Raw genomic sequence first — 17024 nt, 5'->3', positions numbered from 1 at the left:
GCTGGCTAGCCCACAGCAGAGAGGGTAGGGCCATCCTAACACTTGTCTGTCGTGTCTTAGTTACCTGTGTACCCATTCTCTATGCCTGCGTCCAGCACTGGGAGGGCACCTGGGTTGCAGCTGCCTATTCACTGTATACCTTTCAAGTGAAGTCATCTTTTCTAGACCAAGAGTTCTTGTTTAAGTTTAGCTTTGCATTTATTAGAAAACCCTACTATTTTGTAAACTTAATATATTAAGTGGAGAAAGAAATGGCAACCCACTCCAGTATTCTTGCCTAGAGAATCCTGTGAACAGAGGGGACTGGTGGGCTGCTGTCCACAGGGTCACACAGAGTCAGACACAACTGAAGCGACTTAGCAGCAGCAGCAATATATTAAGTTGTGGGGAGGAGAATTAGCAAGACATTAGGTTATGATACTTAATTTCATCTGTATCCACTTGGACTAACTGAATTTACTAGAACCTGACTCTACATCTGGGTGTTGAGAATTTTTTTTTTTTAAGTCTAATGTATCCATGGTACCTCAAGAAGCTTTCAAACTCCCATTTATGAACCTAACCTTTCCTGTGCTCCAATAGCAATCTCTCTACACATAATCATAATGCAAAACACATTTATTTGCATGTACAACAGGAGGATTAGGATCTGAGATGAAAAGAGAAGCATACTTCTGTCAAATGGAGATCAGGATTCTTAAGGAGATGACTTTGGGACCTTCTGGGCAGGAGGACTTGGAGAGTTGCCTGTAGATTCTGTCTCTTGACCTGCTGCTGCAGATGTTCCGGGGGCATTTTCAGGCTGTCCTTCACTCTGGGTTGACATTTCCAACTCCTTCTGATAGTTAAGCTGGTATTCCAGATATTTTATGTTCCTGGTCTGTTCATCCAGGAACTTTTTCATGAAGCGTAAGAGCTACAGAAATAAAAACAAGAAAAAACTCATTAAGGACATTGTCTGCAGCAGGAGGCAATCTAATCTGCTACCCAAATTATAGCTCATGGATCAGCAGTTCTAGGAGCTTGTCAGAAATGCAGAATCTTGAATCTCTTCCACTCCTACTAAATCAAAATCTATGTTTTAAGAAGGGACTAGATGATTTACATGCATGATGAAGTTCAAAGGCATTGATCTCTGACATTCAAAACCTCCAGATGAACACAAACATCCACTTTTTAAAAAAGTTATTAGAGTATAGTTGGTTTACAATGTTATCTTTTCTTAAAATTATTTATTTTAATTGGAGGATAATTACTTTGCAATAATGTGATGGTTTTTGCCATACATCAACATGAATTGGCCACAGGTATGTGTGTGTCTCCCCCCCTCATCCTGAACCCCCCTCCCACCAAACATCCACTTCCAACGAGTATGAGTATTAAAGCATCTCATCAAAAGCACAGATTAATTTAATAAGCTATACTGTAATGATTTTTCACCCTATTTGAATCATAGGTAAGTGTCAAGTAGCTTCCCAGACCTCATTCCCAAGCACTGAAATTTTAGGGTTCTGGTGTAAGGGTCAGGTATTTGATAGTTTTCAGGGTTCTACAGTGAGTCCAATAGCAGCAAGGTTGATAGCTTTTCTACCAGATTATTTTCTTCAACTTCCAGAGAAACTAAGAAGTTTGGTGAGAAATGTTATCACTGCAATAGAGTGTTCACCATTAACCAAAGAACACTTCAGAGAAGTCTATAGAATAGGTCACCATTGACATTCACTTTTGTGGGGGTAGTCTAGGATAGCGGTTCTCAAGATGGATTTAAATATCAAGAGTGCAAATTATTCCTGAAAAGACTTCTCCATCTTGTATTGAGTTGCATTCCTCCTTACCAGGGCCACTGCTCCTCCCACCTCCCAACTACTCTAAGAAATAAGTTCATATACTTCCTTCAGAGGAAATAAACACATTAGATGATCCATTGCCTTGGGTTCATTTCCTAAAAGCAAGCCATCATCTAGAAGTGAAATGACCCGTTTATTACTTACATTGGTTTCTCTATTCCTAGAAGCTGAGGCCTTCAGGTCTTGCAGGAGCTTGTTTAACTCATTCTCCAACTGCAGAGCAGACAGTAGAGCTTGTTTACCAGTTCCCCAGTTATCTATATCAGGCCTCTATTGGAGAGAAACAGGGAGTCACTCTGCTAGCTAAGGCACAGTTTAGTCACACCCTACTTCCTGGGTAGATTTACAGGCTTGCAAAGGCCAGTAGTTTCCATGCTTTGTGGCATGATGGAATCACTGGAGCCCCTTAAATATTGGTGTCTGGCTTTCAGCTGCAGACATTCTGACTTAATTGGTACTGAGGAGCAGGGCTTTTAAAAGTTCTCCAGGTGACTTTAATGTTCTGCAAAGCACAGCTACCACTAGCACAGTTACGTGCACTCTTCATTAGCTTTGGAATTTCTTTAGCTTTGGAGAGTAGTTCAGTTCAGTTATCACCAGACATTTAGTTGTCTTTAGAGACCTGGAGTTAAAAGAACCCCTCAGATAAGGAGGCATATTTCCACATGTAATAGCATCAACTAAGGTTTAAATCATTTCTTTAGAGTATATCAAAAACATTAGGAGTAAATCAATTTTAGATTGTCACTTTTTTCTGTTTCTTGGTTTTAGAACATAAATATGTATGTTTGTGTTAGTTGCTCAGTTGTGTCCGACTCTTTGAGACCCCATGGACTGTAGCTCACCAAGCTCCTGTATCCATTGGATTCTCCAGGCAAGAATACTGGAATGGGTTGCCAGTCCCTCAGGGATCAAACCCAGGTCTCCTACATTGCAGGCAGATTCTTTACCATCTGAGCCATGGGGGAAGCCCTTTAGAACATAAATACCTATTCTCTATCATTTGGGTGTGTCCCTATTCATAACGTTTAAGTTGGTAATAGTAATTATTCTTAAGAAAGAGGAAATAAGAGACAAGTATGTAGCAATAGGGCTTCCCTGGTGGCTCAGCGTTAAAGAATCTGCCTGCAATGCAGGAGACCCAGGTTCAATCCCTGGATTGGGAAGATCCCCTGGAGAAGAGCATGGCAACCCACTCTTTTACTCTTGCCTAGAGAATCCCAGAAGGCAATGGCACCCCACTCCAGTGTTCTCGCCTGGAGAATCCCAAGGATGGGGGAGCCTAGTGGGCTGCCATCTATGGGGTTGCACAGAGTCGGACACAACTGAAGCCACTTAGCAGCAGCAGCAGAGAATCCCAGGAGAAGGCAATGGCACCCCACTCCAGTGTTCTTGCCTGGAGAATCCCAGGGAGGGGGGAGCCTGGTGGGCTGCCGTCTATGGGGGTCACACAGAGTCAGACACAACTGAAGCCACTTAGCAGCAGCAGCAGAGAATCCCATGGACAGAGGAGCCTGGCAGGCTGCAGTCCTTAGGGTCGCACAGAGTCGACACAACTGAGGCAACTAAGCGGCAGCAGCAGCATGTAGCAAATAGAATGTACAACTCTACAAATGTAGAGTCTGTTCCAGTGGAAAAAAAGTTTGTTTTATTAAATACATTGAAGAGGCAGCTGTATTAAATACCTGAGGGTGTATCTGAATTAAAGAGCTAACATAAGATACAAACCACTCTAGAAGAGAACAGTAGATCTTCTCAAACTATACAGAGGATTAGAATCATCTGGAGAGCTTATTAAGCTCTTTAGCTCCTTGGGCCCTTCTCTTAGAGAGGGTGACTCAGTTTCTTCGAGTGGGGCCCATGAATTTGCATTTCTAATAAGATCCCAGGTCAGGCTGCTGCTGCTGGTCCAGAGGTCACACTTTGTATCACTTTTTCAGAAAAGAAAAGCTAAGATTTAGTGACTGAAATTTACTCAAAATGATATAAAGAGGTTACAAACAAGATACATGCTTACCCTCAGTCAGCTTCTATAATCCCATGTAGGAACATGAGTAATGGAACAAGTCAGATAGCAACTGATAACTTAGTTATCCAGACCCAGCAAAGGCCCTATAGAGATCATCATAACAAAGCTACATCGTCACCTTAATCACCGGAAGGCAGATTTTACACTTATATTTTCTTAGATATTTTATGAACTGCTTTGCATGCTCCCTCTTCACATCAGCTTGGTCTTGGAAGAATGTATGAAAAGTAGGTGCTTCTGGATCTTCAATGTAATAACAGGCCTGGAGCAGGGATAAGAATGGGGAGAGACTGCAGGTGAGAGGAGTCGATGTTTAGGACTGGAACCTCACACAAACTCACTTTGTTATCTCTGTGGCTGTCCAAAAGAGGCCTTCTTTGTTCAGTCCAGGGTTCTCAGTTTGCTCTTTGACTTCCAGAAGGCCCCAACTGCCTTCTCAAACCCAGGCTACTTCAGAGACGTGACCCAGGTTTTAACACGCGGTGCCTAGCATTTAGCCATTAGGCCTCTTTAAGGGTCAGGTTTATGAACCCTATATGCTAGCACTATAACCAGTATTTATGTTGACAACTGGCAGAAGTCCAGCATAAAGTAAGTGACACTCAAAAGTCAATCTTGGGACTTCTCTGGTGGTCTAGTGTTTAAGAATCCGCCCACTAGTGCAAAGGAAACTGGTTTGATCCCTAGTCCAGGAAGGTCCCACATACTGTGGGGCAACTAAGCCCACGTGCCCTAGAGCCTGAGCTCTGCAATAAAAGAAGCCACCGTAATGAGAAGCCCATGCACCGCAACTAGAGTAGTTCCCACTCACCATAACTAGAGAAAGCACACACAACAGCAACGAAGACCCAGTGCAGCCAATAAGTAAATAAACTTAAGAAAATGTTTAAAACAATTGAACTCTACAAAAGTCAAACTATTTCATTAACCCTACCATATCAGCACTAGCTCTAAACTAGCAGATAGATGAAAAATTATTTATAGCAGTGTCTGATGCCCACACAAGTTTTGGGACTACTCTGGAAAAGAATTCTCCCAACTATTCATCCACAGTTTGCAATCACAGCTCTAAATCACTGGGCCTCAAAGAAGCAAAATCCCAGCCACTAAATTGGTCCCTCTAGTATCAAACAAGAAACATGGCTGCAACAAAAATGAGTAAGGCTTTGTAAGATATATTATCCTGACCAGATCTCAAACCTCCCTGACAGTGACTCCAGGACACATACTAACCATAGATAAATAAGCATCACTGACATGCAGCTCGTAAGATGCTACTTGATTAAGAGCATCCCTACATTCTTCAGAAAGAAGGCCCTTTGCCTGGGATGCCATCTCAGCTTTAGGAAAAACCAGGCATAAAAAGTGCTACCCACCAAGGTAAGAGACTTCTTAAATACTAACAGGCTTAAATATATATATATATATATATATATATATATATATATATAGCCAGCCCACTTCTATTCAGCTGAAAACAAGTTAAGATGAAATGCTATTCAGCTGAGATTAACAGCTACTAACCTACCAATGAGGACCTTATTTTGCATGAAAGAACCAATCTGATAGAGAGAAAGTTGGGAAAAAGTGGAATCCTCCTAACTATCCCAGCCAGTGTTTTGTATTTGCCCCCATGTTCTCTGACTATGATTTGAGAAGGCTGATTTAAACACTTCCTGAATGGGGAAGCATTAACAGAATAGGCTCATTACCTTTAATTGTTTCCTTTTTTTCAAAAAGTAGTTACGGCATATCATGTTAGGTCCTATGGAGAATCTAAGAAAACTGACTAAAATACACTTTTTGCCTATAAGGGACATATGCCCTTCTCACAAGGCCTCAACATACACAATCTTAAAGCAGGATATGATGGGAGTTCTGACTTGTCAGAGCTTCCCAGGTGGCTCAAGTGGTAAAGAATCTGCTTGCCAACTCAGGAGATGCAAGAGACGCAGTTTGATCCCTAGATCGGGAAGATCCCCTGGAGGAGGAAATGGCAACCCATTCCAGCATTCTTGCCTGGAAAATTCCATGGACAGAGAACCTGGTGAGCTACAGTCCACAGGGTTGCAAAGAGTCAGACACGACTGAACACACAGAAGCTTCTGAATTGTTAAAGGCATATGTATAGGAGGGAATTACACGACTGAGTGACTGAACTGAACTGAACTGAACATTGATAAACTGGCATTTGAAATTGGCCTTGGAGCGTGGGTAAGAATGTAGAGAAATGAACTGGAAGAGGGTGTTTCACCTGGAGAAAGGGCACAGACATGCTGTAGGGTCAAGATATAAGGCTGGTTTCTCCAACCTACAGTAAGACTCTTCCATGTGGGAACCTTTTGGTTCTTTCTCCATTAGGAAATGATAGCTGCTGAATCAATATTTGTTACAAAAAAAATTATTTTACATGTATATAAATTATATATACATATAAATACATATAAATATATATATTTTACATGGTATAAGATCTCCCATGTGTGGTGGATTCTTAGTTTGAGCCTAAGCCACGTCTGGTTGCACTGAAATAGAAGTGACAGGTCATCAAAAGTCTCTCTTGGTGAGGTAGTGAGGATTGAGGGGCTCCTGAGGGAGAGTGCATCCTAAGAGAAGGGGCCACGTAGCCTATGTTTGGCCCAGTCATAAAGACAAGGTCTTCAAAGAGAAGAAATCATTATAAAAGGACCTATTATTTGCTACTTTTGTTTTCTGACCCAACACTGCTCTTGTCCCAAACGCATTCTTATCGTAGCCTCAGAGCGTGTCTTGAGTAGGTGTTCCTCAGACCGTCACTTGTATATGAATCACCTGGGACTCTTCTTAAAAGGCAGATTCTGATACACAGGACCTGAGAGCCTGCATTTCTAACAATTCTGCCCAATGATGCTGGTCCATGGACCACATTTTGAGTAGAAAGTGTCCCAGGACATGGGACACAAATGGTGTGCTGGGGAACCTACAATGGGAGAGGAGAAGGGGACATTCTGTGCTTGCTTTGGTTTAAAAAAATGTCTTTATATTATTTTAAAAGTTTATTTTTAATTGACTGATGATTGCTTTGTAATATTGGTTTGGTTTCTGTCATACATCAACATAAATACGTCTGAGTTGAGGCACTGGGGATCTTCATTGTGGTGCTCAGGGCTTAGTCACCCTGCAGCATGTGGGATCTTACTTGCCTGACCTGGCACTGAACCCATGTTCTCTGCATTGGAAGGCAGATTATCAACCACCAGGGAAGTGCAGTCTATGCTTCTGTACACACCACAGCACTGCTTTGGCATTTCTAGGACATCTGTGGCAGCATCCTAGGGAAGGCAGCATCATCAGGAAACTCAGCAACATCTAGCCCATGATGGTTAGAGCTGAGAAGAGGAAAGAAAAAAGGAGGTGACTAGACAGGTAACTGGTTTTACTTATAGCACAAGTGAAACATTACCTGAAGTCCCAGAAAAATTTGGGGGACCTTTTCATGACATTAGGTTCAGTTCAGTTGCACAGCCCAACTCTGCGACCTCATGGACTGCAGCACACCAGGCCTCCCTATCCATCACCAATTCCTGGAGCTTACTCAAACTCATATCCATTGAGTCAGTGATGCCATGCAACCATCTCATCCTCTGTTGTCCCCTTCTCCTTCCTTCAATCTTTCCCAGCATCAGGGTCTTTTCAAATGAGTCAGTTCTTCAAATCAGGTGGCCAAGTATTGGAGTTTAAGCTTCAGCATCAGTCCTTCCAATGAGTATTCAGGACTGATTTCCTTTAGGATGGACTGGTTGGATCTCTTTGCTGTCCAAGGGACTCTCAAGAGTCTTCTCCAACACCACAGTTCAAAAGCATCAATTCTTCAGTGCTCAGCTTTCTTTATACTCCAACTCTCACATCCATACATGACTACTGGAAAAACCATAGCTTTGACTAGACAGAACATTTTTTACAAAGTGATGTCTCTGCTTTTTAATATGCTGTCTAGGTTGGTCATAGCTTTTCTTCCAAGGAGCAAATGTTTTTTAATTTCATGGCTGTAGTCACCATCTGCAAGTGATTTGGGAGTCCCCCAAAATAAAGTCTCTCACTATTCCCACTGTTTCCCCATCTATTTGTTGTGAAGTGATGGGACCAGATGCCATGATCTTAGTTTTCTGAATGTTGAGTTTTAAGCCACCTTTTTCACCCTCCTCTTTCACTTTCATCAAGAGGCTCTTTAGTTCTTCACTTTCTGCCATAAGGGTGGTGTCATCTGCATATCTGAGGTTATTGATATTTCTCCCAACAATCTTGATTCCAGCTTGTGCTTCTTCAAGCCTAGCATTTCTCATGATGTACTCTGCATAGAAGTTAAATAAGCAGGGTGACAATATACAGCTTTGACGTACTCCTTTCCCTATTTGGAACCAGTCTGTTGTTCCATGTCCAATTCTAACTGTTGCTTCCTGACCTGCATACAGATTTCTCAGGAGGCAGGTAAGGTGGTCTGGTATTCCCATCTCTTTCAGAATTTTCCACAATTTCTTGTGATTCACATAGTCAAGGGTTTTGCATAGTCAATAAAGCAGAAATAGATGTTTTTCTGGAACTCTCTTGCTTTTTCGATGATCCAACGGATGTTGGCAATTGACCTCTGATTCCTCTGCCTTTTCTAAATCCAGCTTGAACATCTGGAAGTTCATGGTTCACGTACTGTTGAAGCCTGGCTTGGAGAATTTTGAGCATTACTTTGCTAGCATGTGAGATGAGTGCAATTGTGTGGTAGTTCGAGCTTTTTTGGCATTTGCCATTCTTTGAGACTGGAATGAAAACTGACCTTTTCCAGTCCTGTGGCCACTGCTGAGTTTTCCAAATTTGCTGGCATATTGAGTGCAGCACTTTCACAGCATCGTCTTTTAGGATTTGAAATAGCTCAACTGGAATTTCATAACCTCCACTAGCTTTGTTCACAGTGATGCTTCCTAAGTCCCACTTGACTTCACATTCCAGGATGTCTGGCTCTAGGTGAGTGATCCCTCCATCCTGGTTATCTGGGTCATAAAGATTTTTTTGATATAGTTCTTCTGCATATTCTTGCCACCTCTTTTTAATATCTTCTGCTTCTGTTAGATCCGTATCATTTCTGTCCTTTATTGTGCCCATCTTTGCATGAAATGTTCCCTTGGTATCTCTAATTTTCTTGAAGGGATCTCTAGTCTTTCCCATTCTATTATTTTCCTCTATTTCTTTGCACTGATCACTGAGGAAGGCTTTCTTATCTCTCCTTGCTATGCTTTGGAATTCTGCATTCAAATGGGTATATCTTTCCTTTTCTCCTTTGCTTTTTGCTTCCCTTCTTTTCACAGCTATTTATAAGGTCTCCTCATATAGCCATTTTGCTTTTTTGCATTTTTTTTCTTCAGGATGGTCCTGATCCCTGTCTCCTGTACAATGTCATGAACCTCTCTTCATGACAAGTGTCAATAAAATCTGGATTATTACTGTTAATATGACTCCATCTACAAAGTAGTAAACCTGGAAGATAATGGTTTTACCTAGTGGGAGATGATAATGAGAGTTTGAATATTTCAGAATAATCTATAAGGTATTTTCATGTAAATATTCCATGATTCTACCTTTCCATCTGGGCCCAAAACACAGAACTGTGTATATGTGAAGAAAATGTTCTTATTTCTGTGGGTTAAATATTATTAAGAAATATTGCTCTCTCAATCCCAAATTCCCAATTTATCCCTCACCACACCTCATTTCCCCTCTGATAACCATATGTTTGTTTCCTAAATTTGTGAACCTATTTCTGTTTTGTAAATACAAGTTCATTTGTATTACTTTGTTTAGATTCTGCATAAAAGTGGTATCATATGATATTTGTCTTTCTCTGACTTACTTCACTTAGTACGATAATCTCTAAGTCTATTCATGTTGCTGCAAATAGCATTATTTCATTCTTTTTAATGGCTGAGTAATATTCCATCATATATATATTCACTACATCTTATTCATCCATTATTCTATTGGTGACCATTTAGGTTGCTTACATGTATTGGCTGTTGTAAACAGCACTGCAACAAATATTGGTGTGACACTGTACTGTATTTAAAATAGACAACCAACAAGGACCCACTGTATAGCACAGTGACTCCACTAAATATTCTGTAATAAACTAAATGGGAAAAGAATTTGAAAAAAGAATAAATACATGTATCAGATCAGATCAGTCACTCAGTCGTGTCCGACTCTTTGCGACCCCATGAATCGCAGCACGCCAGGCCTCCCTGTCCATCACCAACTCCCAGAGTTCACTCAGACTCATGTCCATTGAGTCAGTAATGCCATCCAGCCATCTGATCCTCGGTCATCCCCTTCTCCTCCTGCCCCCAATCCCTCCCAGCATCAGAGTCTTTTCCAATGAGTCAACTCTTTGCATGAGGTGGCCAAAGTACTGGAGTTTCAGCTTTAGCATCATTCCTTCCAAAGAAATCCCAGGGCTGATCTCCTTCAGAATGGACTGGTTGGATCTCCTTGCAGTCCAAGGGACTCTCATGAGTCTTCTCCAACACCACAGTTCAAAAGCATCAATTCTTTGGCGCTCAGCCTTCTTCACAGTCCAACTCTCACATCCATACATGATCACAGGAAAAACCATAGCCTTGACTAGCTGGTAAATAATCAGCCTGCAATGCAGGAGACCATGGTTTGATTCCTGGATCAGGAAAATCCACTAGGGAAGGGATAGGCTACCCACTCCAATATTCTTGGGCTTCCCTGGTGCCTCAGCTGGTAAAGAATCTGCCTATAATGCGGGAGAACTAGGTTCAATCCCTGGGTTAGGAAGATCCCTGGAGAAGGGAAATGCTACCCATTCCAGTATTCTGGCCTGGAGAATTCCATGGACTGTATAGTCCATGGGGTCACAAAGAGTCAGATATGACTGAGTGATTTTCACTTTCATATATGTATATATAACTGAATCACTTTGCTGTACACTTGAAACTAACACAACATGGTTAATCAACTATATTCCAATATAAAATAAAAATAAATAAATAAAATATGACACAAATGAACTTATCTATAAACAGAAGCAGACTCACAGGACATAGAGAACAGATTCGTGATTGCCAAAAAGGAGGAGGGCTGGGGAGGAATGCACTGGGAGTTTGGGATAAACAAATGCAAACTATTATATACATGTATAACTGAATTATTTGCTCTATATCAGAAACTAACACAACATTGTAAGTCAGCCATACTTCAATAAGACAAATTAAAATTTTAAAATGAACTGTTGCTATCTCATCACTTAAAAACAACCTCATCAATGTACAAAAAAAAACAAGAGGAGAAAAACACATCATAGAAAACAATTGAGTTAGTGTAGTGGCTTTATAGGTAATTTTTTTCTTTTTTCCATATTTTTTCAACTTTTATAATCATATATATATATATTTCATTTTGAAAAAGGAAGCTAACAGATACCTTTCTGGAGAATTAGCACAATGTATTTTCCTAATTGGAGAAGGCAATGGCACCCCACTCCAGTACTTTTGCCTAGAAAATCCCATGGATGGAGGAGCCTGGTAGGCTGCAGTCCATGGGGTTGCTAGAGTTGGATTGGGCTTCCTCGGTGGCACTAGTGGTAAAGAACCCACCTGCCAATGCAGGACATAAGAGGTGAATGTTCAGTCTGGGTCAGGAAGATCCCCTGGAGTAGGAAATGGTAACCCATTCCAGGATTTCTTGCCTGGAAAATTCCATGTACAGAGGAGTTGCAAAGAGTCAGACATGACTGAAGCGACTTAGGGCACACATTCATCTTCCTAATTGAAGCTCCATATATGTATTTATGAATGTATTTTTTCTAATTAAAAAAGTAACACATTATCATTACTAAGAAGTATTCCAAAATTACAGAAATACATAATGTAGAATGTGAAAGCCCAGGGGTAACACTGAAATTCCAATACCTATTTTAAAATCTAATTTGATCCATAATACCACTATTAAATTTTGTTAATCTAATGAACTGACTTCTGAATTATTGGATACAATCAGACTGGTACAGGCACCCTTTCCTCTGGGATGTATTGAAAACAAAAATAGCTTAAAAAAAATTACACAATGCCTCTCAAAAATGTTTTGACTTGATCTAGACTTTCTGTCCTAATCTTATCAACTTGCTAATGATTCAGGAAAAAACAAGCAATCCTCCTCTGAATTTAATTAAAACTAAGAAATTCTAATCTTTAAACATAAAATATCTTTAGTAGAGCATCTATTATTCTCTATATCCTGTTCTTTGTGCACCTTTCCCTTATTAGTTTATAAGCTTCATGAGGAAGCTTAGTCATCGTTGTATATCTCCCAGAGCTCATAGTATGGTGCCTTGTCCATAGAAAGCACTCAATAAATTACACTGAGCAATTTCAAAGTAAAAAGGAAACTAAAAATTTAAAGTTATTTGTTGTTGAGGAAGAAACAGTAGCAAGAGCCAAATGAGTACTTTGCATTTTGGAAAAACAGGTTAGAAGTTCCCCCAAATTATGGGGGAGGGTGAAAGCAGAGAATTCCTTGAGTCTTTTTTTTTTTTTTCTTGAGTCTTTAATTTGAGTCTTAGGGGCTTGCCTGGTGGTCTGGTAGCTAAGACTTCATGCTTTCCAATGAAGGTTCAATCCCAGGTCAAGGAAATAGATTCCACAAGCCACAACTAAAAAAGATTCTGTGTGACTCAACAAAGATCGAAGAACCCACGTGCTGCAGCTAAGACGAGATAAATAAATAAAAATAGATATTAAACAGTGGGCCTTAAAAAGAAAAGACCACACTTATTGTGGTCCTGGTACTGAGCGGGTCCTTAAAATTTTTATTAATGAAAGAGTGAGAAGTAATTTATCAAGATAGTGAAATAGTAAACTTTAAAAGTTAAGATGTCACAAGTGATTCTGATGAAAAAAGATGACATCTCCAGAAATCTGTGGGCCTGCACATATGTCCTGTAGCCTCTACTTCTGGCCTTAGAATGGTGTCTTACCTTCCAGAACATGTTTTCTGACTTTCACAGTCTGGGTTTAGTATCCCCACCTTTGTGCTCCTTGGTTATAGTCATTCTTTCCACATCTTTGTAACTTCTTGCTTATCTGTATGAATTCTCTACTAGTTCATGAGCTCTTTGAAGGTGCTTGCTGGGTCATGACTTGGTGTTGCCATCGTCTAGCATAGACCTGGACATTGCAGGTGGTCAATAGATATTCATCCACTAAGAGTGAATAAGTAAATGGTCAAACACTGGGAGGGCAAAAACAGAAACATGGAAGACAAACATATGGGGGCAATGAAAATGTAAAAAAAATATCAGGCAATGTATACTTTCATATGTTTCAAGCTAATAGCAACAAAGGTTTGAGGCAAGAAGTACATGGCAGGATTAGGAGATGGAGATGTTTTTGGCCAAAAAGAACAAAGTAGAGAAATTCCCTGGTGGTCCAGTGGTTAAAAGTCTGCCTGCCAGTTCAGGGGACATGGCTTTGATGCCTGGTGCAAGGAGATTCCACAAGCCTCAGGACAACTAAGCCGGTGCCCCATAACTACTGAAACCTGTGCACCTGGAGCCCATGCTCTGGAACGAAGAGAAGCCACCGCAGTGAGAAGTCCAAGCTCCGCAACTAGGGAGCAGCCCCCACCTGCCGAAACTAGAGGAAGTCTGCGCACAGTAATGAAGACCCAGAACAGCCAAAAATAAATACAATTAAATGAAAAAAAAAAGAACAAAGTAGAGAAAAAGAGACACACTAATGGGACAAAAATTGAAGTTAGACAAAGACAGAGAGAAAGCAGAATAACTGAAGTGGTATATAAAAGAGAAACATGTAGATAAACCAAATCTCAAATATTAATAGAGAAATATGAGTAGTAGGGAAGTAGGAAGTAGTGTGTGTGTGTATGTGTGTGTGTGTCACTGGGCTGTGTCTGACTCTTTGCGACCCCATATACTATAGCCCACCAGACTCCTCTGTCCATGGGATTCTCCAGGCAAGAATACTGACGTCAATTGCCATTCCTTTTTCTGGGGGATCTTCCCGACCCAGGGATCAAACCCAAGTCTCCCACATTACAGGCAGATTTTTTTTTTTACTGTCTGAGCCACCCAAGAAGACTGAAGGAAGTCCAGATAGAGTAGTAGGGAATAAGGGTAACTAGATAATTTAAATCTAGGTAGAACACGTGCAGGTCTAGATGAACTTTATTCTTTGGTTGGAATAATGACTTCTGTAAGTGACTATAGGAAGCACTTTGGTAATGTTTAAAAAATATTGGAGAGAAATGCCAGAATACAACTAAAGACTTTTATATCTTTGTGGAAAAGATGTAGAAATATGTACCAGATGATAATACATGTAGTTACACTAGCAGGCATCTGAAAATCAAAGATAGCCATTTGTTGGACTGGGAACACCTTAGCACAAGGCTCTGGTGACATGTTACAAGGCAGTAGTGTCTACTTTATCTTTTTTTTAATTTATATTTCTTAAGTCAATAATTTGAATGAATAGAGTTTTATGTTCATTGTCGCTGTTCAGTCGCTCAGTCTTGTCTGACTCTTTGCAACCCCATGGACTGTAGCACGTCAGGCTTCCCTGTTCTTTGCTATCTTCCAGAGTTTGCTCAAATTCACGTCCATTGAGTCAGTTATGCTATCTAGCCACGTCTTTCTCCTGTTGCCTTTGATCTTTCCTAGCATCAGGGTCTTTTCCAGTGAGTTGGCTCTTCCCATCAGGTGGCCAAAGTATTGGAGCTTCAGCTTCAGCATCAGTCCTTTCAATGAATGTTCAGGGTTGATTTTCTTTAGGATTCATTGGTTTGAGCTCCTTTCAGTCCAAGGGACTCTCAAGAGTCTTCTCCAGCACTGCAATTCCAAAGCATCAGTTCTTTGGTGCTCACCCTTATGATTCAACTCTCACATCTGTACATGACAGTGGAAAAACCATCGCTTTGACTAGATAGACCTTTGTTAGCAAAGTGATGTCTCTGCTTTTTAACATGTTGCCTAGGTTTGTCGTCGCTTTCCTTCCGAGGAACAACTGTCTTTTAATTACATGGCTACAGTCACTGTCTGCAGTGAATTTTGAGTTCAAGAAAGTAAAATCTGTCACTGCTTCTAGTTTTCCCCTTTTTATTTGCCATGAAGTGATAGGACTGGATGCCATGATCTTAGTTTTTAAAAATGTTTTTTATGACTGAATAAAAAAAAACACTGTATATGAACCTCTGGGAAAATAGAAATCATGTATTTTAATAGGCTCAAGGAAATAATAATAAACAGGCATTATGATTTGATAGGAAATAGGAAAATTTCCTATCAAATAGGAAAAGGAGTACATCAAGGCTGTATATTGTCACCCTGTTTATTTAACTTATATGCAGAGTACATCATGAGAAACGCTGGACTAGAAGAAACACAAGTTGGAATCAAGATTGCCGGGAGAAATATCAATAACCTCAGATATGCAGATGACACCACCCTTATGGCAGAAAGTGAAGAGGAACTCAAAAGCCTCTTGATGAAGGTGAAAGTGGAGAGTGAAAAAGTTGGCTTAAAGCTCAACATTCAGAAAACGAAGATCATGGCATCCGGTCCCATCACTTCATGGGAAATAGATGGGGAAACAGTAGAAACAGTGTCAGATTTTATTTTTGGGGGCTCCAAAATCACTACAGATGGTGACTGCAGCCATGAAATTAAAAGACTCTTATTCTTTGGAAGGGAAGTTATGACCAACCAAGATAGCATATTCAAAAGCAGAGACATTACTTTGCCAACAAAGGTTCGTCTAGTCAAGGCTATGGTTTTTCCTGTGGTCATGTATGGATGTGAGAGTTGGACTGTGAAGAAAGCTGAGTGCCGAAGAATTGATGCTTTTGAACTGTGGTGTTGGAGAAGACTCTTGAGAGTCCCTTGGACTGCAAGGAGATCCAACCAGTCCATTCTGAAGGAGATCAGCCCTGGGATTTCTTTGGAAGGAATGATGCTAAAGCTGAAACTCCAGTACTTTGGCCACTTCATGCAAAGAGTTGACTCATTGGAAAAGACTCTGATGCTGGGAGGGATTGGGAGCAGGAGGAGAAGGGGACAACAGAGGATGAGATGGCTGGATGGCATCACTGACTCGATGGACATGAGTCTGAGTGAACTCTGGGAGTTGGTGATGGACAGGGAGGCCTGGCGTGCTGTGATTCATGGGGTCACAAAGAGTAGGACACAACTGAGCAACTGATCTGATCTGATGATTTGATATGAAAATGGATATGCACATAAATATAGTTCATAGAAAGTAAAATGTACAAAGAGTAGTGATATATTATTATTTTAGGCTGCATAGTTTCTTTGGAGACATTATCATAAGCACCAAAACCTTGGGAGTGTGGGATGGACATGTACACACTGCTATATTTAAAATGGATAACCAACAAGGACCTACTGTATAGCACAGGGAACTCTACTCAATATTTTGTAACAACCTGAATGGGAAAAGAATTTGAAAAAGAATATATATGTATGTATAAGTTAATCACCTTACTATATACTTGAAACTAACAAGACATTGTTGATCTACACCAATATTAAAAAAAAATAATAAAGTCATTGTAACAGTCACTTCCATAGCTTCAATTGACCAATGTTGATTTATGGTTCATTTAAATGCCCATTTCATTAAAAAAAAAAGAATACTACTTTTCAATATTTCTCTTGACCACCAAAAACATCATCCAACAGAAGAAAAATTGTGATCTCTCAGAAGAGACTTTATTGTACAAAATTATACTGAAATCATTTTTTCTTAAAATGGGAGCACATTGTTGCATGAACTTTTCTACATTGGTTTTAAACACACACACACACACACACACATCATCGCCACCAGTAGCAACGAAAATTTTCCAAGCAATGATCTGTAGTCTGGACAATTCTTGGTTAACATCTTAAAGTTGTGTGCTAGAACGCCTGAACTGCTGGCGGGGAGAATGTTTGGTATTTAGCGTGAAAGTCTTGGCTGTTTCTTAGAGGAACATGTGTTTGGTTTTGATTTCAGTTTAATTTGATTCAGTGGCTAGAAACACAACTGCTGAACCAACAGTCAACACGAACATGTCTTTCAGTT

At 40.3% G+C, this 17024-nt stretch overlaps 1 protein-coding gene across 1 annotated transcript; it reads right to left on the bottom strand.

The window, feature by feature from the left end:
• Positions 1–633: 633 nt before the first annotated feature.
• On the bottom strand, positions 634–5261 carry LOC106700877 (soma ferritin). Its single transcript, XM_070371614.1, has 4 exons — positions 5110–5261; positions 3995–4138; positions 1992–2117; positions 634–916 (listed from the first exon to the last, which is right to left on the bottom strand). Exons 1-4 carry the CDS (start codon positions 5209–5211, stop codon positions 698–700), a joined length of 591 nt encoding a protein of 196 aa, XP_070227715.1. The 5' UTR covers positions 5212–5261; the 3' UTR covers positions 634–697.
• Between the last annotated feature and the right edge of the window lie 11763 nt (positions 5262–17024).

The sequence above is a fragment of the Bos mutus genome, chromosome 1 (genome assembly GCF_027580195.1).
Source record: "Bos mutus isolate GX-2022 chromosome 1, NWIPB_WYAK_1.1, whole genome shotgun sequence".
Classification (NCBI taxonomy): Eukaryota; Metazoa; Chordata; class Mammalia; order Artiodactyla; family Bovidae; genus Bos; species Bos mutus.
Note: the sequence above shows the minus strand (reverse complement) of the source record. Positions and strands in the feature narration are given on the sequence as shown.